Source organism: Nanorana parkeri, unplaced genomic scaffold, assembly GCF_000935625.1.
Source record: "Nanorana parkeri isolate BGI_ZX_2015 unplaced genomic scaffold, ASM93562v1 scaffold1, whole genome shotgun sequence".
NCBI lineage: Eukaryota > Metazoa > Chordata > Amphibia > Anura > Dicroglossidae > Nanorana > Nanorana parkeri.
Window position 1 is genome coordinate 1,866,771 of NW_017306269.1, and position 24,531 is coordinate 1,891,301.

Below are 24,531 nucleotides of genomic sequence, written 5' to 3' on the forward strand. Positions count from 1 at the left end.
CGGTACTTTGTCATTTATTCCGTCCTGCAACGCTGTACTGAAATTAATTTTATACAATTTTTTGGGGACAGATAGAGCTTTCTTTTGGTGGTGTTTAATCACCACTGGGGGTTTTATTTTTTTACTATATTTCGGGAAAATGACAGAATTTTTTTTTTTTTTAAAGTTTTTTTTTTTACATTGTGTTAGGAAACATTTATTTACACCCAATTTTTTGGTAAAACATAAAAGACGGGGTACCGTCGGGTAAATAGACACTAAACATGTCAAGCTTAAAAATTGCGCGCACTCGCAAAAAAACACCATACCCAAAATTGACTATAGGCGACGCTTTAAAAGCTTTTATAACGCATCAGTTTAGTGTTATCAGTGATTGATGGCCCTAGAATTATTGCTCACACTGCGACGTTCGCGGCGATATGTAACATGTGCGGCGTAATGGACGCAATTGTCGTTTTCGCAGGTATGCGCACCCGACGCATGTTTGCATGCGTGTATGTATGGGTGGGGACTAAATTCTTTTTTTATGTGTAACTTTAAAAAAAAAATTAATCTTTAATTTTGTTTCCTATTTTTTTTTTCCCACTTAACATTATTGCTATTACATAGGGGGCTAAGAAACCCCCCTATGTGATAGCAAAAGATGTGAGAGGTCCTCTTTATAGAGACATCAGGGGTCTCCAAGACCCCTAATGTCACCTAGGACCCCCAAAGAAGCTGATGAAGCTGGAGAGTGACACAAGAATGCGGAAGTAATGTAAAATACATCACTTCCGCATTTTTACACCAGAGAGGGGGACCGGAGGGAGGTCTTGTACCGACCGCCCATACAAGCGATCCGCTGGCTCTATAGCCGGCGGATCGCTTGTATGTTAATAGGCATCGCTGCCTGTTTTTAAATTGACTGGATTTCCCGCTCGCGCGTGCCGCAAGTGGGCATGGCTTATCTGGAGAGCTCCCGGCCGGCCGTTTTTTTACAACGGACGGCTGGGAGGTAGTTAAGGTAGGGGTCTGCAGCTCCCCGGCCTTAACACCCGAACGGGCCGGGCCAAGGATCCTGGCGGGCCGGATGTGGCCCGCGGGCCGTAGTTTGAGGACCCCTGCCTTAATGTATATAGAATAATGTTATGTGGCCAGTTTAATGTAGATAATTAGTAGATAACAGATGTGTCATGTGCATTGGATGGACACCTGACTATCACGCCTATGTAAGATTGTTTGATATCCCATTCCACAACCATGGGCGTTAGTATGGAGTTGTCGTCTCTCCGCCCCCCACCCCACCTCTTCAATTCACTCTTCTGGGAAGGCTTTTCACAATATTTTGGGGCGTGTTTGTGGGAAATGGTGCCCATTCAGCCAAAAGAGCATTTGTGAGGTCAGGTACTAATGTTGGACAAGAAGATCTGGCTCACAGTTGGCATCAGTGGCGTCGCAAGTGGCACCATTGGAGGGATGACACCAAAATTACTGACAGTCATTTTGGTGTCACCCCCTCTGAAAAGTCGTGCACTTGGTCATGGACTGAGAGCCCGATGGTTGCAGGAGAGAGGAGGTGACCCGGCAATATACCTTATACCGCCGGGTGAATGTCCCCTCTTCTCTCTGCTGGCTTCCATCACCAAGATGACAGCGCATGCGCGATGACGTCACGGCAGGGTGTCACGCGGTACCTGCTGCGGGTGACACCTGGCAGATCAGTTCTCCTGCACATCAGATTTGTGATGCCGATCTGCCCTGAAACAGCTGAGAAAGCGTTGGAATGCTTGACCTATTGCCGGTCACACATTCCACCGCCAAAAAACTGGGCGGGATTACATTGAAATGTGTGACCACGTCACAGGTCACATTCTAACGTAGTCACAAACTTTGATACAACACCGCCATCAGGGGGGTACAGCCGCTACCCATGGGAGGGGTCTGGACAGCCTGGGGAGCCTCTTGCATGAGTATCAGCTATACCAGGGTCGGCATGGCAGAGGTGACGGGAGGGGGTGGCAGAGGCCGAGCCCCAGCAGCAGCAGGTAAGAGGAGTTGGGAGGAGGTAAAGGGACCCCAGCGACCAGCCCACCTGAGGCCCTGCAGAGCCCACCATAGAGAGTCTCAGATGAGCTGTGCAGGATCTATGGTGTGCTCTGCAGGGTCACTCTCAGGTGGGCTCTACGGTGTCTCAGGTAAGCCCAGAGTCCAGTGCGTTACATAGCCCAGAGTCCAGTGCGTTACATAGCCCAGAGTCCAGTGCGTTACTAAGCCCAGAGTCCAGTGCGTTACTAAGCCCACATATACCTATATACATGCTATACAATACATAGCATAATGGTAAAAAACGATATATGCCGTGTTGTCTTCATTTTAGATGTCGAAAGGGTTTTGTGGCTCCCGGTGTTTTCTTTTCTGTGGGAAACGGGTCCAAATGGCTCTTTGAGTGTTTAAGGTTGCTGACCCCTGCCTTAGGCTATATGGTGTTCATAAAGCAGACTGCGATTCTACTAGTGAGGACAGTTTTGTCCATGGGAGTCAGGGGACGGGTGGTGAGGAGTATTGTTGTCTTGTTGATGGCTTTTTTTCTGCCTTTGTTTATTTTCTTAAGCCCAAAGTAATTTGATATGACTGCACATTGTCTCCATTTGTTTCCCAAATAAACTCACTCTGCAGACACTGACATTTCCTCTCCATGTTTTTCAACAGGACGACATTGAAAACAGCAAATACATATCACGGCTGTTTGCTGCGCGGATGAAATTCTACAAGGAGAACAAAATTTGTACAGAGTAAGTGACTGTTTTCTGTGTAAATTTGAAAATGGAATTCCACTTTTGCAGCCACATTGAGATAAAGATTTTATATTACCACTCTCGTTGCATAACTTTAAATATATTTATAAATCGCTGCTTACCGTTTTACTTGCTGAAAAAAACAAAACTTTAGCTTCCTCTTCTATGCAATGTAAAAGAAGGGACTGCGACTCCATAAGGCTCACCGGACCATAGGGTGCAGGCAGGTTCTGTGACAGTTTCTGTGACAGAAGCTGCAGTTAGTGACTGCTGAGACAGGTGGCGCTGTGATTAATCGCCGCCGCTCGGTTTTAATACAAGTGATCTGAATAGATCACTTGTATTAAACGAGCAGCGGCTCCCACCTTACAATTAGCTCTGCTTTAGCAGGGGTAAACGTACAAAAAACTACTCGCCCGGCGCCCAAAACTGCATGTTCCGGGCGTCGGGCAATAGGGATTCGCTCCATAAGACACACTCCCCCTGCCTTTTGGGGGGAAAAAAGTGCCTCTTATGGAGCGAAAAATACGGTAATTCAACCTGTTTGTATTGTGCTCCTAGATCTCCAAATCTAATTTGCAATTGATATTGAACACTGTCTGTCCTAACAAAGGGTTAAAAATCCTCAAGGCTTAAAGAGGAACTTTACCCATATCATCAAAATAACAGAAAAGGCACCTTTAGGAATGTTTAGTAATGACAATCTACAATCTGGATTTTTATTTCCATACCTTATTTCTCTTTTCTTCCCCATCTTCTCCCAGGGGCCATTTTAACTAAGGGCAGGTTACTAGGTCTCCCTTTACTTCCTGGAACTCTGGCACATGTGACTAGGACATGTGACCATGCACATCATCTCAGGGGAGGAAAATGCGTTTCCCTGAGATCTCATGAGATTACAGATGAGGTTTGCCAGCAATGCTCTGCTGATGTAATCTTCCCAGGATGCAATGCTTGGGCACGATTACATAATTTGTGCCAAAGTGGACCAGGAAGTGGAAAAAAAGAAATTGTCAGCAAAATAAAAACACACAATACAAGATATGTCTGTTTAGCTAGTTTTGTGATTCAGGCACCCCTACCAGATAGCCCTGCCAGCTCTCTGACTTTCACTGTCTGTTGATAAGCTGTGCATTTAATCTAACGACCTGCCCACAGCCTTATGATTGGACTTTGAACTAGGAGCAGCACATTAATAGGTCGTCCCTATACTCTCCCCTCCAGTAAGCATGTTCAGTGTTTTAATATGGTATAATGTAATAAAATCCCAACTGGCTCACAGTACAAAGTGGTATAGCCCTAATTGGCTCACAGTGCTGCGCTTCCCTTGACCTCTCATAATCTTGCTGCACAGAGGGATATAGGAAGCTAAAATGAAGATAGAGTTTAGGTATTTATTATATTGCAGGAGACAGTTAAAAAAATTGGGACATTACCTGAAACTGCTAGAGATCACTGCCATCGCAGCCCCTTTTACAAATCAATGCCCCCACTTATGGGCACCAAGGGCTGCAGAGTAAGCACCTGTATGTTAGGCAGCAGGGCTCTAGTGTCTTATTGGCTGCACTGAGGCCTGGGCTGACATAGATGTGGTAATTGATGTGTGTAATGAATTCATTAATAGTGTGATTTGGTTTAACAGACAGCCCAGCACGCCACCTACTATTAGACGTCAGCCGACATGGAGCCGGTCTTCCGTGGTGAGTTGTTTATTACACTTATGTATTTTATGTTGTTTGTTTCCTTTTTCTCTTTTTGTTATCTCTCCTTCTCTCTTGCCATTTATTATTTTCCTGTTTCTTGATCATTTTTGTTTAAATATAATCTAGTCAAGACAACAAGCAACTATATTACCTCCAAGACACATTCAGGGGAGTGAAACCTTCATTTCTGAAGGTAGGTGCGGTGCAGTTAAAACATATTACATGCATAGTATGAAAATGTAAGCAGGTCTACTTATCATTGTCTAAGCACCAACATCCAAACATTGCACAAAACCGGTCACTACAGAACTTTCATGGTGGAGTTGAAATAAGACAAAGTTCATATTATAGTTAATAAAACAGCACCTTTTTCTAGGGTTCGGGGTCTTGAGGGACAAACTTTGGGTTTGTTTTCTGGGCCTTCTTGTTTATTTGTATTTTGTCTGATGTGACATTTTTTTCTTACCTCTGTTTGCATGAAGTCCTAACATGAATTGCCCTCTGTTATCACTCTGTTTATATTGTATTGTGTATATTGATGTTCCACACTTCCTGATGTCTACTGTTTGCACTTGTACTATCTTAATAAAAAAAGCTTTTTGAACAAAAAAGTTAATAAAACCGATCTTTTAGTAATACCAATTAAAACGTTGTTGCATAAAAAAATATTTACTGCAGCATAGAAGGAATACTTCTGTTAGGAGTACTCTATGATTACCACTGTTGGCTTTTATTAGCAAATATACAAGTTAACAAAGCAGAGATACCACAAGTATCCTATCCCCCAATTGCATCACAAGGTGGAATCTGGGCACTTTCGCAACGCGTTTCGTAAGATTCTACTTCCTCGGAAGATGTGGGGAAGGTAACGGATTCTACAAAAGGAATTAAATATTGTATCAATAATCATAACAATGTGTAAATACAGTATAGCAGAACAACTGTACTTAAAATAATATCCCAATTTACATGAACCATATAACGAAGAAGAAAAATGCTTTAGCTACAGATAAAAAGATGTCCTAGGGGGAGGTCGACTAAAAACAGAATAGACCAGTGTACCAAATCAAAGCCTTATATGTTTTTAAAATAACTCTATATCTTTGTATTCGCCATAACATTATGACCACTTAGAGTTGAAGTGGAAAACATTGATTATCTCGTTACAATGGTACCTGGAAGTGGGTGGGATATATTAGGCAGCAAGTGAACTTTTTCTCCCTGAAGTTGATGTGTTGGATGAAGAAAAAAAAATGGGCAAGCAAAAGGGTTTGAGAGTCTGACAAGGGCCAAATTGTGATGACTAGATGACTGGGTCAGAGCAACTCCAAAACTGCAGCTCTTGTGGGATGTTCACGGTCTGCAGTGGTCAGGACCTACCAAAAGTGAGCCAAAAAAGGAAAACTGCTGAACTGACAACAGGGTCAAGGCTCATTGATGTATGTGGGGAGCAATGACTGGTCTGTGTAGTCTGACTCAATAGAAGAGCTACTGTACCTCAAATTGCTGAAAAAGCTAATGCTGGTTCTGATAGAAAGGTGTCTGGACATACCCCTTGCAGTTTGTTGCATATGGGGCCGCATAGCCACAGACTAGTCGGGGTGCCCATTCTGACCCATGTCCACTGCCAAAAGCAGCTACAATGGGCACATGAGTATCAGAACTGGACCATGGAGCAATGGAAGAAGATGGATCACTTTTCTGTTATATCATGTGGATGGCCAGGTGCATGTGTTTCACTTACCTGGGGAAGAGATGGCAACCAGCATGAACTATAGGAAGAATGCAAGCATGTGGAAGGCAGTGTTGACTTGACCTCCAAATTCTCCAGATCTCAATCCAATCGAGCATCTGTGGGATGTATTAAAAAAACAAGTCTGATCCATGGAGGCTCCACCTCGCAGTTTACAAGACTTAAAAGATCTGTTAGTGAGGGCTTGGTGGCAGATACCGCAGCATACCTTAAGAGGTCTAGTGGAGTCCATGCCTTGACAGGTCAGGGCTGTTGTGGTGGCAAAAGGAGGACTAACTCAATGTTAGGCAGGTGGTCATAATGTTGTGGTTGATCGTTGTAGATGTATATAAACAAAGGTTTTCTTTTTATTGGAGAAAATCACACTTTAAATGGAAATTATCAAATATTGAGTCCTGTAGAAGTGCTTTGTTTTTCAAGTTCCGTATAACACACCCATTTCTCCGTATAACACACCCATTTCTCCGTATAACACACCCATTTCTCCGTATAACACACCCATTTCTCCGTATAACACACCCATTTCTCTGTATAACACACCCATTTCTCTGTATAACACACCCATTTATCTGTATAACACACCCATTTCTCCGTATAACACACCCATTTCATTCTCTTAATTTTTGTTTATTTACATTCTCTTGCTGTGACTTACACATCTTGGCATTTATTTCCTTCTCATGTTTATTTAGTTCCTTTATCTTGCCACCTTCTCATTCTCTTCATTGCTTTCATTTTACTTCTGTTACTTTCTAGTGACTTACCATGCTTTGCATTCCAGGCTTTTGTCGTCTTTTTCTTCCTTTTACACGGATTTCTTGCCTTGACTTCTTGTGTCTTACCTTCCCTTACTATTAGCATTGCTGTTTCTTTTATAGCCTTTTCTTTTTTAGCTTTCCTCTAGCTTCTCTTGTCTAACCCTTCTTAGTCAAAACATTCCTTGCCTCTACTTTATTTGCATTAACGTCATTTACCGATTTATGCTTATCTTTGCTTTCCCTTCTTATTCTTTATGTTCCTTGATTTGCATTGCCATTATGAACCTTGCCTTACTTTGCTTTCTCCGGCTTTCATTTCCTTTCCCACCCCTATTATTTCTTTCTCCTCTTTTTTCCATTCCCTTCACTTTTTTATTAACATTACTTTCCACTGGTTTCCTTTGTTTTGACACTGAATGGCCAAAGATTTATAGATATCTGTCCACCATTTGTTATATGGCCAAAAGTATGCAGACACCCCTCAAATTATTTAAATGCAGGTATTTTCAGTGAGCGGTACAGTTAGTTACACTAAACTCAATAGTTAAATCTTAAAAAGGCATTCAAGTATCCTAACTAATAACAAAATGTATCTTATTTGTGTATACTCGGCTGTAGATCCTCAAATCATCTCTGAATTGGTGCTGACGCTGTCCTTCCTTCTGGAGGGGGCTACTTTTGTTCTCCATGGTCCTTGTGTGTTGTAAAGTAGTCATCGCTACAAGCTAGCTCCTGTGATGGACTACAATCTCACATTATGTTTACTAATTTGTATTGAGATTGTAGTCCATCCCAGGAGCGAGCCTAGAGCGATGGCTAATTTACAACACACACAGGGACCATGGCAAACGTAAGTAGCCACCCTCCAGGAAGGAAGGACAGTGTCAGCACAAATTCAGCGATGATTTGAGGATCTACAGCCGAGTGATACACAAATAAGATACATTTTGTTCCTAGTTGGCATACTTGAATGCATTTTTAGGATTCAACTCCTGAGTTTAGTGTCACGTTTATGGCACAGCAGTTGTGGACTGGTCTTTTGGAGACCGTTTAGGGAAGGTCCTTGCCTATTATAGCATGACTGTGCCCCCTGTGCACAAAACCAGATCCATAAAGACATGGTTTGATGAATCTGGTGTGGAGCAACATGCCTGCACAGAGCCCTGACCTCAATCGTACTGAGCATCCTCTAGGACAGTGGTTCTCAACCTGTGTAACCTCATGACCCACATTTGTCCTTGGTCATTAAGTCATGACCCAAGTCGTTACTGCACTGGGATGCACGGCATTGGGGAACAGCCGATAAAATTGTGGGTGGGAGGTGCGTTTGGGGTGCCATTCAAATGAATGGCAATGCAACACACCTACCACATCAGAACAGGACTGTGCGATTAATGCACTGTACAAGTGTGAACAGGCCCTCAAAAACACTGACAGACACATACAACCACAGACACATTCTCATTCCCAAAAAATGTTAATGTTGTTTTTTTTCCTTTTTTTTAGATCCACCCAGTCTCCCTATCTTATGAGAACTGGAGTGGATCCTTAGCCTGTGATCCAGTGTGGGCTGCTGTGCTGCGATGGAACTCTATCCATATGTGCATTGCTGGTACATGCGTGCCTGTAGAGGTGCCGGGAGCCAGAATGTGACGTCACTCTGGTCCAGACACCTCTGCAGGATATGCGAGGGAGCTGTAAGCAATTCAGGTATGGATGGAGCTTTCTTGCTGCCATAACCCCAACCCACATACCCCACCTCAAACTGACACTCAGCACCAAGCAGCATGTTTTGAATGGCTGCTCGGCGTGAGAACTTAGAATGCTGCGCTAAGGGGAGGCTGAGGAGCCTCTCGCCTAGAAAAGTGGAAAGTGTGCCGTGTCCCACTGAACACGGGGTCGCAACCCACTTTTGGGTCACGACCCACCAGTTGAGAACCAAGGCTCTAGGATGAATAAGAGTGCCAATTGCGAGCCAGGTCTTCTCATCCAGTATCAGTACCTGACCTTCCTGAATGAGAACAAACCCCTCCAGACACAGTCCAAATCTTCCCTGAAGCATGGAAGCTGCTGTAGCTGAACGGAGAGACGAACGTCTTATTAATGCCCATGATTTAGGCGAGTGTATGTGATAGTCAGCTTACCACAGACATTTGACGATATTGTGTACTTTCTGCCTTTCTTTCCTTCCCTAGTGTTACTGTTTTCCCTTCTACCTCTCGTTCTCCTGCATTAACCTCCACTGATTTGATTTTCTCCTATTTGCTTTACATTGACATACTTGTTTTACTTTCACCCTACCTCATGTTATTATCAGTACTGACCTTTCAAATGTTTTTTTCCCCTTCAGACAGCATATTCCACATGAATGAGGACACATTCAATTTCAGGTCTCAGAACAGCTTGGATAGATACATGGAGCTCAATTTTATGAATGGTACTGTGCCAAACGGTAGTGTTTCCAGTGCTCATAGTATGAACTCACTGAATCATTCACAGACCTTTATCCAAGCCTCCCCCATGTCCTCTAACCTTAGCATCACTGGAAATGACATCATGAGATCTGACTACATCCCTAAGTGCAGACACAGTGCCATTATCTTGCCTTCTTATCGGCAAACGCCAGACTACGACACTGTAATGAGGCAATTGAACCGTAATGCCCATCCTTCTGATAACCAGAGTCAGTCCTTACGAAACCTTAATATTGGGAATACCCACGCTTATAGACACCGGGAGAATTTGGTTTATAGCCAGCCTGATATGCAGGAAAGACCTCCTTACATGACCTCCTATGGACCTCAGGCTCATTTTGGCAACAAGCCCATCCACCCACCTGAACAAATGCCAGTGCACCAAACTGCTTCAAATCCTGCTAATGTCAAGTCAATTTCCCATACTGTCAGCACACCTGAACTGGCCAATCTTCCACTTCAAACCTTCACTACTGCCCCTGTGTTCAAAAACATTTTATCTCGGCCTCCTCCTCTATACCTGCCACCTAGACCAGCTAGCAGTACTCCTGACCTGGCAAGTCACCGCCACAAGCGTGTAAGTGCCAGTAGCCCAGACCTGGTGGCCAGAAAAGTCCAGCAGTCTGTAAAAACTTTCCAAGAAGACAGTTCTCCGGTGGTCCGCCAGTCTCTTCAAGAGGTCAGTGAGCCCTTAAAACCTCATAAACATCATCCAGTCATAAACAAACGTCACAGTTTTGAAGTCATGAGCAACATGGTGAGAGGAATGGAAGCCATGGCTTTACAGTCGTTGAATGCACCATTGCCACGTAGGAATACATTAAGAGATCAGTTGCACACAGAGGAGCCCATGCAGAAAGCTCATGAAGTACAGCAGATGCCAGTGTACCACCACAAAAAGAACATCTCTGATGCCACCATGTTGATCCACAGCAGCGACAGTGAAGATGAACATGAGCTGCACAAATCAATGCCTCACACTTCCTTCATGTCATATAGTGCTCAGCTCCAGGCTGCCCTGGCTCGAATACCAAACAAGCCACCTCCTGAATATCCAGGTCCGAGAAAAAGCATCAGCAATGGAGCACTGAGAAACGATTCCTCTACTATATCGGCTGCCATAGCACGGGCCAAGGCAATGAGCTCGCGGCAATCACAGACTGTGTGTATGTCCAGAAATGAGCCAGGACCAATCAACGGGACCTCTCTGGGGCCATCAATTTCAGAGCCTGATCTCAGCAGTGTCAAAGAGAGGGTCAAGAAAGAGCCAGTGAAGGAACGGCCAGTGTCGGAGATGTTTTCTGCAGAGGATGCCATAGTTGAAAGAGAGATCATGATGCGGGTAAGTTACAATATAATGATAACTCAATAAAAAAATTCCACCTAATTGGGATTAAATGATAGGTTCCTGGCTTAAAGCATATTTATTATTTCCTCTATGTCCTTATGATTGATGTCCACCATAGGTCCATCTCAAAGTTAAAGGAGAACTATGGGGTCAGGGCTTTTCCCTATAGTTCTCCTAAGGGTAACTGGAGGACATAAACTAGCATCCTCCCGTCACCCAAAGCTCAGTTTTCCTGAGACGCTGTAGCCGGGACAGATCCCGACATTACTGTCTGGATCCACCCAGCTGCGTGAGTGACAGCTGGCTCTGCCTATCTAGAGGCAGAGCCAGCTGTACCCGCCCCCTCTCCCGTCCGTTCCGCCAGTCAGCGCTGGAGGATCGGACAGGGGAGGGGGGAATCCCTGCAGGGAGCCGTGAGTGACAGTCACGGCTCTCTGCAGGGAAAGGATCGAGAAGTGAGCAAACGACGGTATATGTTCGCTCACTTCCTGATCTATTGAGCCGACGTGTGAAAGTTTCATTGTCACAGGTCGGCTAGAACTATGAGGCTGAGTAATTTTCACTCGCCTCATAGTTCTCCTTTTAAGGCATTGAGATCTTTTGGAACGCCAAGAGTTCCTTTCTACTAAAGAAAGTTCTCAGTGGCTTAGTACAGAACTTTATCTCTCTCTCTCTCTCTCTCTCAACAAGTGCTGAGAGAACATACCAACTACACAGGGAGTACACAATTTTCAATGAGTCAGCTGACTAATAGAATTTCATTCTGAGGATAAGCAGTTAAGAGCAACTATTGTGTGGCATGGCAAACCAGGGACCAGTGCCTGGGTGTGTAATAAGCAAGTACGGCTGCTCCTATTCACCTGTAAAGTTGCATATTATACATAGCAACAGGCTTTTGAAAACCCTTTTGCGGGCCATATATATATATATGTGTGTGTGTGTTGACACATATGCACAATTGTGCATCTAGCCTTAAAGTAAAGGTAAAGTTTAAAGTGAGGAAGTATGAAAACCCCTGTCTGTGTCCTGGTGATCATTGTTCTTGGTTCAGAAAGTAATGAGAAACCCAAAACTTTACAGTTGTCACAGGAACAAATAGTAAAGTGTAGATATTCCCTCGCTTGGAGGGTTTTTTTCTTTTACTTCTCGTGTCTCTGAGAAAGGAAGCGTATGGTACAGAATATTACTGCATAATGAGTTCTGATAGGGGCATTTAGCACCAGTTATTGTGGATCCAGTGAATATCCGATTGCCTTATGGGATCAGGAAGGATTTTTTCCCTCCTGTTGGAGCAACTTGAACCATGCTTTATAGGGTTTTTTTGCCTTCCTCTGGATCATCAGTGGGTAACCGTGGGCATAGCGTTCTGTTTTAGGTTTTTTTTCTTTTTTTTTACTCTTATCTCTATAGGTTGAACTTGATGGACTTGTGTCTTTTTTCAACCTGGCTAACTATGTAACTAACTATGGACATCTACCCAACGGGATTTAGACAACAAAATAATAATTAAAAAAAATCTGAACACTCTTAAAGAGACCCCTTCACCAGCAAAGTGTTTTAAATGCTTACTTGAAATGTGCCTTTGAACTTGCCAGAAAATGTTACTACTCCAGTAAGAGTCAATTCTCTAAAACAGCCCTGTCCCTTTTTGCACGTAGCCCTCTCCTCTTCTGGGAGTGTCTAAACTCTCTGTGCTGACCTAGCTCCTCCATCCCTCCCCTTACCTCCTATGTGACCTTTACATAGTTACATAGTATTTGAGGTTGAATAAAGACATAAGTCCATCAAGTCCAACTTATTGCTGATGTGTGCGTATGTAAAAGGTCCGTGTATCCTCTCATTCTTAGGAGTACTTGTACCCCTGTATATTACGGTCCCTCAGGAAATCGTCCTAAAGCTCCTTGAACGATTCCACACTCTTAGCTGAAATCACTGCCGGTGGCAGCGAGTTCCAGACCCTAACCGCTCTGTGAAGAACCCCCTTCGCCCCTTGTGCTGGAATTTTTTTTCCACCAATTTTAGGTGGTGGCCTCTAGTTTTTGTAATGGAGTTAATCGTAAAGAGTTTGTTGCTAATGTTTCTGTCCCCATTGAACATGGATTTTAGTAGCCCCATTTAGTAGCCTTGTCTCATAGCTCTGGTCCTCCATTCCCCTAATTAGTTTGGTTGCCCTCCGCTGGACTCTTTCCAGCTCAAGGACATCTTTTCTGAGTCCTGGTGACCAGAACTGGACCGCGTACTCCAGATGAGGCCGAACCAGCGATCTATAAAGTGGTAAAATTATAGACTTGTCCCTGCAATACATCCCCTTTTTAATACAGGACAAGACCCTGCTAGCTTTGTTTACAGCAGCCTGGCACTGCAAGCTACCATTCAGTTTGTGGTCTACAATGACCCCCAAATCTTTTTTTCTATTTCTGACTTCCCTAGAGGCATACCCATAATTGTATAACCCATTTGCTTATTTTTATTTCAGAAGTGCATTACTATTTTATCCAGGTCTTCCTGTAATGTTATACTGTCTAGGTCCGTTTCTATTACCCTCCCTATTTTTGTATCGTCAGCAAACACTGAAACATGGCTATTCACACCCTCCCCAATGTCGTTAATAAATAGGGTGAACAGTATGGGACCCAGCACAGAACCCTGAGGCAATTGTATACACTTGGAGATAGCAATATGTAATGTGTTTACTATAGTTGCTTAGTGAAGAGTAATGGGGAATTCTATAGTGTCACTTGAGTGATAGCACCGAGTCTGCTGGGGCTGCTGACATCAAATCTACGTTAAGATGGTGGCACCTAGCAGCGTTCTCAGGGCTTTTGGATGTCTACACAAAGGAGGATTTACAAGTAAAGAACATGCCTAAAATAAGTTTATTGAACATATAATGTTATGGGAAGATTGCTGTTGAAATTTATGGTCTGGTGACCAGGTCTCTTTAACAATTTTTTCCAGTCTATTCTGTCCTACTCTATTCAAAATTAATAAAAGTGCTTTAACTGTACATACACTTATATGTGAGGTACAAAACTTGTGTCACCTGAATGGTATCTGCGAAGTCTCTAAAGATGAACAATCTCCCACCCATTATGCACCTGGGTAAATATCAAACTGCCAGGAAAGTCCAATCCAGGCAATAAAAACACCCAGAAAATGATTGGCCACAATTCCAGAAAAGGTACCTATTGACAATCTGCCTCCCCCCACCCCCCCCCAACTCAGATCCATATCTCTGTTATAGTAATGTATTTAATCGTTCTTTGATTGAAATCGAGTTGCACTGTAGGCGTCTTGGCCCTTTCTCAGCTCTTTTGTGTGTGAAGATATTTTAAAAGGAAGTTGTAAATAAGTTTTATATATTTTCTAAGCATTCTGCTTTGAATCGTAAGCGCCATCGCCACTTGGCTTGGCGGTTGTTGATTTTAGAATTAGAAACATTCCAATATTTGCTGGCACGGCTGACAAAAGATGAAAACATGTCTTTTCTTGCCAAAAGAATTTACAAAAGCAGGAGATGGCAGCCTTGGAAACTCAGAAGAGACCCTTGATGTTGGCAGCGCTGAATGGACTGTCTGTTTCCAGAATTCCTTTGCCCGAGGACAGGCAGAATGACACTGTGATCGTGCCAGTCGATGAGAGGGTAAGACTGTGTTTTCTCTTCAGCTTTGTCTGTCTGCTCTGAATACAAAGAAAAATGTGTGTGAATTTAACCTCTGACTAGGAACATTCACCTGGTTTGTGTGGTTATTTCTGGGCAGCTGTGTCACACTCCTCTACTAAGTCATACGAGTGGAAAATTAAAAAGAAAAAAAGGCAAATGCATTTCCCCTCCCTGTTCAGATAGCGACAAACTCAGGAGTTAAATCTTTCAAATGTATTTAGGTACCTTAACTATTAACAAAAATCAATCTTATTTGTGTATTACTCGGCTGTAGATCCTCCAATCATCTTTGAATTGGTGCCAACGCTGTCCTTCCTTCTGGAGTGGGGCTACTTGTGTTCACCATGTGTGTGTTGTAATGTAGTCACCGCTCCAAGCTCGCTTCTGTGATGGACTACAATCTCACGCTTTAGTTTACTAATTTGTATTGACATAATAGTCCATCATGGGAGAGCTTGGAGTGATGGCTACTTTACAATGCACATATGGAACATATAATCATATACAAATGGGTGCCAGACCACAAAGTAAGAGTCCAGAAACTAAACATGAGATTGTGGTCCATCACAGCATTGAGCTTGGAGTGGTGGCTACTTTACAACACACACCGGGACCATGGGGAACAAAAGTAGCCCCCCTCCAGAAGGAAGGACAGTGTCAGCAGCAATTCAGAGAGGATTTGAGGATCTACAGCTCAATGATACACACGTAAGATACATTTCTCTCCCGTTCATTGAAGGACACAGGGAACAGATCGGAGATCGTGTACTGTAGGGTAATATCGCCACCTGCAGGAGAAGGATGCTAGGCACAAAAAAACTAAAGACCAATTACAGCCTAGGGGCGGCCCCTGCCGGTGGCCAAACCCCCCACCTACTGAGAAGTCCTACAGTTTTTTGCCTAGCGTCAGGAGTAAGGAGCTAAGAATTTTCCTCGGTATTCTTACCTGCTTCTTCCTGATTTTTTTCAGAGGTAGTTGAATACAATTTTTAAGATTTAACTCTTGAGTTTAGTGTCACTTTAAAGCATATCTAAATCAAAGGAACTGGTTAAGGCCTAACTTTTTTTTTTTTTTTTATTATTATTATTTATATTTTTTTGTAAAAGGTTTAGAAAAAAAACAAACAGCTCTGTATGCAATAATCAACGTCTCTCCAGTGCTGTCCCACGCAGTAATTTCTTTTCACCGCTAGATGTCTTCAGTCTTCATGGTTCAATGATGACATCACTAAAGACATCCTGCACTCTGATATCATGCTAGGGTTACTCTCTGGATCATTAAGGACTGCCCAGCACCGGTGACTGGGGCCCTTTCCATCATATGACTGGCCTGGAGACATCTGGAAAAACGGAGAATAAGTAAAAACAATGCATAAAATAAATGAAGGGGGCCTCCAGGGCGATTAGCTGGCGGTGGGGCGAGGAGTCAGGATTTGGCCTGTGAAACCCTCTGACGAATTGCTTTTGTTTCGTGTGACTTGAAGAGGCTTAATGGCTCATGTGCAACTGCAGCAAAGATGAATTTCCCTTTAAGAGCACCCCAGTACGAGCCTACTTAAAGTAATGATTTCCTTTTAAAGTTTGTAAATCTTTGCAATAATTTTTGTATTTGCTCTAAGAGACCTTGTCACCTTGTGCTTGTGACAATGTGTTTGCGAAGCTCCCCCGTCCCCAATAATGACCTTACGAGTGCTCCTCTGCTGCTCTTCATCTGCAGCGATGATACCCAACACTTCTGGATATGCAACTCCCTCCCCTGTGCCAGTGCTCTGGGTCTAGCAGCCAAGACCTCGGCTCAAACACATGATGTGGGAAGTGACATCATTTCAGAGCCTGCTGCAGAGAAGCAAGCATCGGTGAGGCAGCACAGATAAGGGGAGTATGACGGAGTGGGGCCTTTGCATTGACACTGCATGGGCAAAGGCAGAGTATCAAATATATAATTAAAAGGATTTTATTATATCTGTGCACAAATGACCTGGTGATGCTGCCAGAAATCACGCGAGATGTGCTCTGTATTCTTAACACATTTGCTGTCCTAGGGTGACGATGCTGTTCCTCCATAGGTAAAGTGCGGCAAGTGAGCAATGTCACCCTAGGACAGGCTACGTGTTTCTGGCAGGATCACCAGATGGAAACAAGGCCACCATATATAAGGAACCGTACGTTACAAAAGATGACATTTTTGTTCTTGGTTTTAGATGCACTTTTATCTTCCAGCCCCATAAAGTACCTCTCAGCGCGGTCTCAGATTTATTGTGTTTAATACACTGAATGAGTCACCCCACAGAATATATCCTGAGCTGCAATGTCCCTGACTCCTAGTCATTGCATTATTCATCCAAGGGCTCATTATAGCTACTTTATCTCTTCCCCGGAGAATTTGTGCCATTCTTACCAGCTGAGTCATGATGTGTTGATTTGTCATGGTGGTGTTTTCTTTGCAGTGTAAGGCCTTGAGGAGGAAGCTGGAGGAAGGGATGGTGTTTACAGAGTATGAACAGATTCCAAAGAGAAAGGCAGATGGCGATTTCACCACGGCAACATTGCCCGAAAACGTAGAACGCAACAGAGTCCGCGAAGTCCTTCCTTACGAAGAAAACAGAGTAGAGCTTGTTCCCACCAAAGAAAACCACACTGGCTACATCAATGCATCACATATAAAGGTAAGAGAAGGTATATCTGAAGCAGACCTGTGTGTATAGGCTGACTCGGTGCTGCATACATTCACAAGCAGCCCTATTCCCAATGGAAACCGCTAGTGTGGAAGATAAATTTTCTGTTTCTAATGATCTATTGGAATCCCTTCTCAAGTATCTACATGGAATGGAACCTTACAAAGTGAAAGCCAACATAATTCTGATCTGACTGTGATTTAAGTTACACACAGACACACACATCACTCAATTCCCCATGCTGAGCTACACACTTTTCACAGACGTACAGTGACTCTGAGCACAAGTTTTCAACCCTTTAATGCCCAGCGGTTATTGAAGTCTAGATGGCCATGCCAGGAACATTAAGGAACATTGCCTTTATGCCTTTAAAACTCTACTTACCGACTGAAAAGTGGCCAAAATGTAAAATAAAATGTGTGTGTGTTTTTATATATAACATGTATGGTTTACATACATACATACATACATACAAATGTATGTATGTATCAGACAATTACAGTGTGCAATAGAATGGTTAGGCTGCAGTAGTATCTGGAAGGTTAAACTATTACTTTCTGAAGGTTTCAGCTTTCACAGTTGACCTAGTGACGACATCTCCGATTTGATTCATGATCATTAGTAGGTAGCAAAGCTGTCTGTGACGGCAATAATTGAGAGCCACCAGCTGCACACATTGTTGGCTGGTAGCTGTCAATGGGAGGATGTTAATGTATCCTAAGCATGGGCCATTGTACTGAGGAGGGTTACACATTGCAGTTGGAAAGGGGTTAAAGCCATTAAAATGCATCTCCAGCCAAGCAGAATATATAATGTGATCAGTTGTACCTACCAAAATATCATCCTTTACATCCAGTCTTGTGATAACACACCCCTGCCATGCTATACAGCAAAGGCATACCACCAGTATTCAGTTTTGCAGCTTCCTGTGCCTCCTTCCTGGCTACAATATCTTTCATCTGTAAGCTGGCTGAAGGCCACCCCTTGTGGCACCCAGCATGTTGGATGTGCAACGTTATGAAGTGCAGTTGAGCCTGACTGATTATTATTTGAACCCTCCCTTTCTCAGCTGGTTTTCTCCTGTACAGAAGGTAATGGTCAAATGGTGTAGACCTCAAACTGTTACAGCAGCAGTATTAAAGCTGAACTCCAGCTTTAAAAGTAAGGCAGGAAGTTATGATACGTCTCCTACAGGGAAGCAAAGGACAATAAAATAACCAACAGAAGCTCGATCTTCTGCCAACCCTATCCAAAATGAGATGAGGTTTTGGCTGTAGTTGGACTGATATGTTTTGCATCTGTTGAACTTACACTTACAAGGTATGACAAACCTTGTGCAGACTTCTCATGTCCAGATCTTTTGTTACACAGGTGGTAGTAGGTGATAAAGAATGGCACTACATCGCCACCCAGGGCCCTCTACCTCAAACATTCCATGATTTCTGGCAGATGGTGTGGGAGCAGGGAGTCAATGTCATTGCCATGGTGACAGCTGAAGAGGTTAGTCCGTTATATGTCATATCTTAAAATGTATGTCCATGCAAAATTGACTGTTTTTTCTGTGTGAAATGCCTTTTGCTTTAACAATGCAGTCGCGTTATATAATTTCCAGGAGAAGGCTGACAACACTTTTTAAGATCGTTGCTGACATTCCAGCAGCATTGTCATGCTCTTCCTGCAGCAAGGACCTATTGTGGTACAGGCATTTTCAGCCTACTGGTTACACTGACACCACTGGGCTAAGCAAATGCTAGCCTGGGACTGGAGAAGGAATAGTAGACATGTCCTCTAACACACATACCCCAAGCACCGCTGCATTTGGACAACAGAGCCAATTTTTGTTATTTAAAGTGCATTTATAGTTCATGTTAAAGGAGAACTGAGGTGAGTGCTTTTCACTCACCTCATAGTTCTAGCCGACCTGTGACAATGAGACTGTCACAGGTCGGCTCAGTAGATCGGGAGGTGAGCGATCTGCCAGCGCTGACTGGCGGAACGGACGGGGGAGGGGGCGGGTACAGCTGGCTCTGCCTCTAGATAGGCAGAGCCAGCTGTCACTCACGCAGCTGGGCGGATCCCGTCGTCTAAGTCGGGATCCGCTCCGGCTGCAGCGTCTCAGTATACCGCGAGCTGTAGCTCGCGGTATACTGAGCCTTGGGTAACGGGAGGACGCTAGTTTGTGTCCTCCCGTTACCCTAAGGAGAACTATGGAGAAAAACACTGACCCCATAGTTCTCCTTTTAAGTGCAATATACATTGAAGTGCTGACCAGTACCAATTGCCAGCCTCCAGGGTTGTGTAGTGAAGTTCTACAGTGTTCGGCTTGTTACATTGACTGACGTAGGCCCTGGGAGTATATCTGCTTAGTGCAGCAGGGACTGGGGAAGGGGCGGCAGGGAGGGTGTTGTGAGTTAGCTCACCTTTTCATTTTTTGTAGAAAGTTGAACTATCCCTTTAAAAGAAGATTAGTCTGGAGTTGGGCTTTATTATGATACGGGTAGATGTTTTTCCTTCCAGCTTCAAAGGTTCTAATCTTGTAAGCTTTCTGTGGAATTCTCCTTGACATTACAGGGTTATGTCCAAACACAACAATCCCATCTCTGCGCCAACCCCAAGCTGTGTTTCCTTCTGCCATTGTGTCACTTGTGTCATGGTGCCGGCTGGCGGTGGCCAGCATCACATTCCACAACCCTTATCACCACCGGGAATACGGCTTGTTTCATGGAGTGCCAAGTAAAACTAGGAGCTTTTTCCCATGTAGCTTGGAATGAGGTCTGCAACAAAGACTATTGGCCACCAGAAACTCTGGATCCATCTTCATATAGATTGTACTTTTGTGTATACTAGCAAACATGCTTCTTTCACAATTCAAGTGATATTAATAAAAGTTTTAGATTGAGAATCGGATTAGACTTTGCTACATGTGTCTCACTGTGGGGGGATTCGGATTTCCCTTCATTTCCTGTCCTAGAGACACATTGCAAAATGAGTGGAAATCTCTTGGAAATGAGAATTCCTACCTTACAGGAACAGGTGTCCCCAATGGAGGTTTTTTTTCTCCCCTCTTGCACTGGTGACAACGCCAAAACATTTGGGTTTCCCCTTTCTGTTTCAGTGACGATGGTCGCCAGGACAAATGGGGTGGGGGGTGGGGGGGGATGGTGGATGTCCTTAATGGGGACACTGACTGCAATAGAAATTTGACAAGGGGTCTAACCCTTCCCTACTCTATCCAAAACTAAAGACTAATAATAATTATTTTTACATAATCGATAAAGAGAATCTGTAGTCATTTCACTATACATGAGAATATTGGCAAATCTTTATTGGTCTTTCCAGTAAGATGCCCAATACAGCCCGCATGAAGTGTGGGGGGAATGCTGCTCGGGTGTATTTTTAAAACTGAACTCCGGGAACAAAGGATAACATTCAGTAACGTGGAAGCACACTTCCCTAAAAGAGAAAGCCTTGTTCTCTTGTTAACTATCTTCAAAGCTGTTTTGCTGACCAGTAACCTCAGCCTGCTATCTGTGTTAGGTGACCGGTCTTCCCGCCGCCCACCTTTTAGTTCTAGTTCCGGCAGCTCTGACATGGTGATGGAAGATTCTAACTTCTAATGCTGAGTTTACTGTGTGGCTCTCGACCTTGCTCTGCCCCTATGGACCTCCATCCACTGAGCATCCTACAGCTCCTGCCTAGAAGCTGAGGAAACTGGCAGAGGTGTGAGACTTTAGGACCTGCGTCATTTAGGTCCTGCCCAGGAGCTCTGGACACTGACAGCAGAGTATTCTACATTAGGGGAGCAGAATTGATGTCTGCACTGATGTCTCTCTCTACCCCCTGTACTTAGATCTACTGATCACCGTCCTGCAGATCCTAACTTAATAGGTTTGGACACTAACATGTGAGGCTTCAGTGCTTTAATGCTCTGCTAATACTATAGAGCAGGGCTGGACAAATCTCAGGAGCCAGCTAGCCAATGCTCCTTCAAAATGACAGCTGATGCCTAACTTTTTCTCTGGTTGTTGTCAATGAGCCTGACTCCTAAATACAAAACTTGCTGGCTCCTGGATTGGACACACTTTTCCCAGAATTCCATATTCATTTGTCCACCCCTGTTTCTGAGCCATTTATTCCAAACTGCATACAGTTGTTTCTGGCTTTTTGGCAATCGGTGCAATGTAGGGAAAGCGTAGCTTCCATGGAGTAGGGCTTAGGATCTAGCGATAGTATAACCGTACAGGTTATGGTGAGAGAATGAAAAAAAAGTTTTGACTTTCAATCCACTTTTTCTTCCCAATTGATTATTTTTGTTTGGTTACCAATTTTCATATACTCCTGCAGGAGGAAGGAAGAGCCAAGAGTCACCGTTACTGGCCCAAGCTGGGATCCAGACATAATTCCGCTACATACGGAAAGTTCAAAGTGACCACCAACTTTCGCACGGATTCCGGCTGCTATGCAACGACTGGCTTGAAGATCAAACACCTTCTGTCTGGGCAAGAGAGGACAGTGTGGCATTTGCAGTTTACCGACTGGCCTGATCACGGCTGTCCTGAAGAGGTCCAAGGATTTTTATGTAAGATTTAAAAATCAATAACATTGGCATTTGACATAATGATTTTCCTGGTTTAATAATTTATTCTTACATTCTGCAGCGTATTTGGAAGAGATCCAGTCTGTCCGTCGTCACGCTAACAGCATGCTGGACAGTAGCAGCCACTGCAATCCTCCGGTACTGGTTCATTGTAGCGCCGGTGTGGGAAGAACTGGAGTGGTCATCCTGACCGAGCTGATGATGCGGTGTTTGGAGAACAATGAGGTAAGTAGGCCCTTCATCTTGTTAGAACCGCACTGTGCCATGTACAATGGAGGTATTCATGTCAAGGATGCTTAAAACACTTGAGTGAATGACCACAGCAGTAAGACCTTTTCATACCTCAAGTTCTGCCAGGACACTCCACAATTAACCCTGACTTTTTGGGTTCATTACAATGGGTTCCTGGGCCCATAAAGCTGAATTCCAGGCACGTAGCTAAATACACAGTTTAATTATGTATTTGTCTTTTCTGCCAAATATATTTTTATTTGGCTCAGCCAGTCATGTGATTCAAACACTCTTGTCAGGCACCATAATTTTGTGCTGGACTTCTGCAGGCAGTTTGGTCCGGAACACACCCCCAGCCTCCTGCTGTACTAAGACCAGTTTCATTTAACAAAATGTTTATTAATGAATACAGAGCTGCACTGAGGTGGGAATCTCTCATATCTCAGTCCGGCTTTAATATATATCTATAGCCACATTTGTTATTTGAATTTTTGAATAGCGTCAGAAACATTAAAACTCCTGTAAAGTAATTTTTTCTGTCTATGCGTGTGAAATATTCTTAAAGTGAAGGTGTGCTCTTGCACAGTTGTCACCAGAACAAGTGTCCCATTGGAAAATGTCCCCTCATCTCTTATTCTGATGACAATCCTAAAATTTTGGATTTTCCCTCACTTTGTCTCGATGGTGGCCACCAGAACAGATAGTGAGGATGCCCCCCAGTGACGTGCGGTACCTTTAGGTCCGGATGAGGCATCCCCAGCCTCGTCCCCAGCACATCCTGCCCGATGAAGCCCTGCCCGCCGAAGCCCCGCCCCCAACCTAGTGTGAAGGAGGAAGGGAGGAGCCTCCCTGTCCCTCACTTGCTCGTCACTGCTGAGGCATCGAGATCGGTGGCCTCAGTGGGTTTTTTTTCTTTATTGACCAATATCGTTTTGCCATTGGTCCCAGCGATCCACAGAGCTCACGCCTCTAACACAGAGTAGAGGCTGTGACAGCTCTTGCCTCATTAGTTAGGTTACACAAGCAATGGGGAAGCCTGCTGCTGTGTAACCTAACTTAGCTGTCAAAAGCTGGATGCAGCGCCGCCTGTAATTAACAGGCAGTACTCCGTCCATGACAGATACGCATCGGGGAGGATTTCCATGCTGTGTAATCTGTTACAAGCCGATCTGAATGGAGAAAAAGCTGTCAGCTTCAGACTTGAAGCTGACAGCTTTTTCCACCATAATACTAGGTGAGGCTCTGCCTCACCTGACTGCACGTCCCTGATGCCCGCTCTCCTCCTCCACAGGTTAATTTCTAATGGTATCATTCAAAAGTTGCATTTCCCTGTGTTTACCTTTTTTATTCGGTTTAGTTGCAATTAGAGAAAATAGAATTCTGTGTCCGTGATCTGGCAAGAAGCTCTAAATGCGACTAAACGTATGTGGCTGAGCGCCCAGATCACTTCCCCTGCATTTAGAAAAAGTTAATCCTAGGAGTGCCCGTGTAAATGAGACCTAACTCTTTCCTTTGCTGTCCAAAACTAAAAATACAGTTTTTTCCCTTTTTACAAACAATTTAACCCATTTCCCTTCGGTCCAAAACTAACAATCATTTTGGCTGGAGTCCTACTCGAAATCGCTTCTACAGCATGAATTTGGAAACTCTCACTTTGCTCTGTGCCCGGATGCTGCAGATCATTGTTGTGATTGGCTGCACCCACAGCAAGTTTTGTATTGCATCATTTATCCTGACCCAGACTGCACACCAAGTTACTTATTTCTTTGTTTCTCATGGATCCGTGTGTCTCTGAGTTCTCTGTATGTTTTTCCCTCAACAGAAAATTGAAATCCCAGTGATGCTAAATTATCTCCGGGAACAGAGAATGTTCATGATTCAGACCATCGCGCAATACAAATTTGTCTATCAACTTCTCATCCAGTTCCTGGAAAGCTCAAGACTCATTTAAATCTTTCTTTTTTTGTAACCCTAAAATATCTCGGAGAAGTCCCAGGTGGAAACATCCTTCCCAGAGGTTAAGATCTCTTGTACAGAAGGCAACTTTTTATTTCTTTTTATGTCATTTTTTTTTATTTTTTAAATAAGTTAACTTATTTTTTTCTTTTAATTTATGTAAAACAAAAGGTGAACAGTACACTGAACCACACTTCATGTGTAAAATGCTGCCGGTTTTTGAACATTTAACTCGAAATTCTCACTTTTATATCTTAAAGCAATAAAAAGTTATATGGAAAAAATATAAAACACATCGATAAGCTAAATCGGGATACAAAAAAAATGCTTATTCTTTCTCTGATTGCGGAACTTCTTCTGTTGTGTTTCTTCATAGACCTTTATGTGACTATTTGGGTATAAACTTTATTTTTCGACATAAGAAAGGACATATGACGCATGAAAGGCACCCTAATTAATTTATAATTCAGAACAGTCACCTGGATACATGGCGGTTATTTTTACAAAAGAAGGAAATGCTGTTCAGTTAGCAAAGTGAGCGTTGGTAAGTAAGGTGAACCTTCAAGATACTAGGGGGGAAAGAAGGATTTTTGCTGCG

At 43.5% G+C, this 24,531-nt stretch overlaps 1 protein-coding gene across 1 annotated transcript in view; it reads left to right on the forward strand.

The window, feature by feature from the left end:
* PTPN14 (protein tyrosine phosphatase, non-receptor type 14) overlaps positions 1–24,208 on the forward strand; it is a 61,540-nt gene extending 37,332 nt beyond the window's left edge. The window contains exons 9-18 of the mRNA XM_018572700.1: positions 2,689–2,771; positions 4,417–4,474; positions 4,604–4,670; positions 9,339–10,804; positions 14,310–14,453; positions 16,922–17,140; positions 18,521–18,649; positions 21,494–21,728; positions 21,808–21,971; positions 23,800–24,208. Coding sequence (XP_018428202.1) covers positions 2,689–2,771; positions 4,417–4,474; positions 4,604–4,670; positions 9,339–10,804; positions 14,310–14,453; positions 16,922–17,140; positions 18,521–18,649; positions 21,494–21,728; positions 21,808–21,971; positions 23,800–23,928 — 2,694 coding nt within the window. The 3' untranslated portion in view covers positions 23,929–24,208. The remainder of the gene's footprint in view (positions 1–2,688; positions 2,772–4,416; positions 4,475–4,603; positions 4,671–9,338; positions 10,805–14,309; positions 14,454–16,921; positions 17,141–18,520; positions 18,650–21,493; positions 21,729–21,807; positions 21,972–23,799) is intronic.
* The last annotated feature ends 323 nt before the right edge of the window (positions 24,209–24,531 follow it).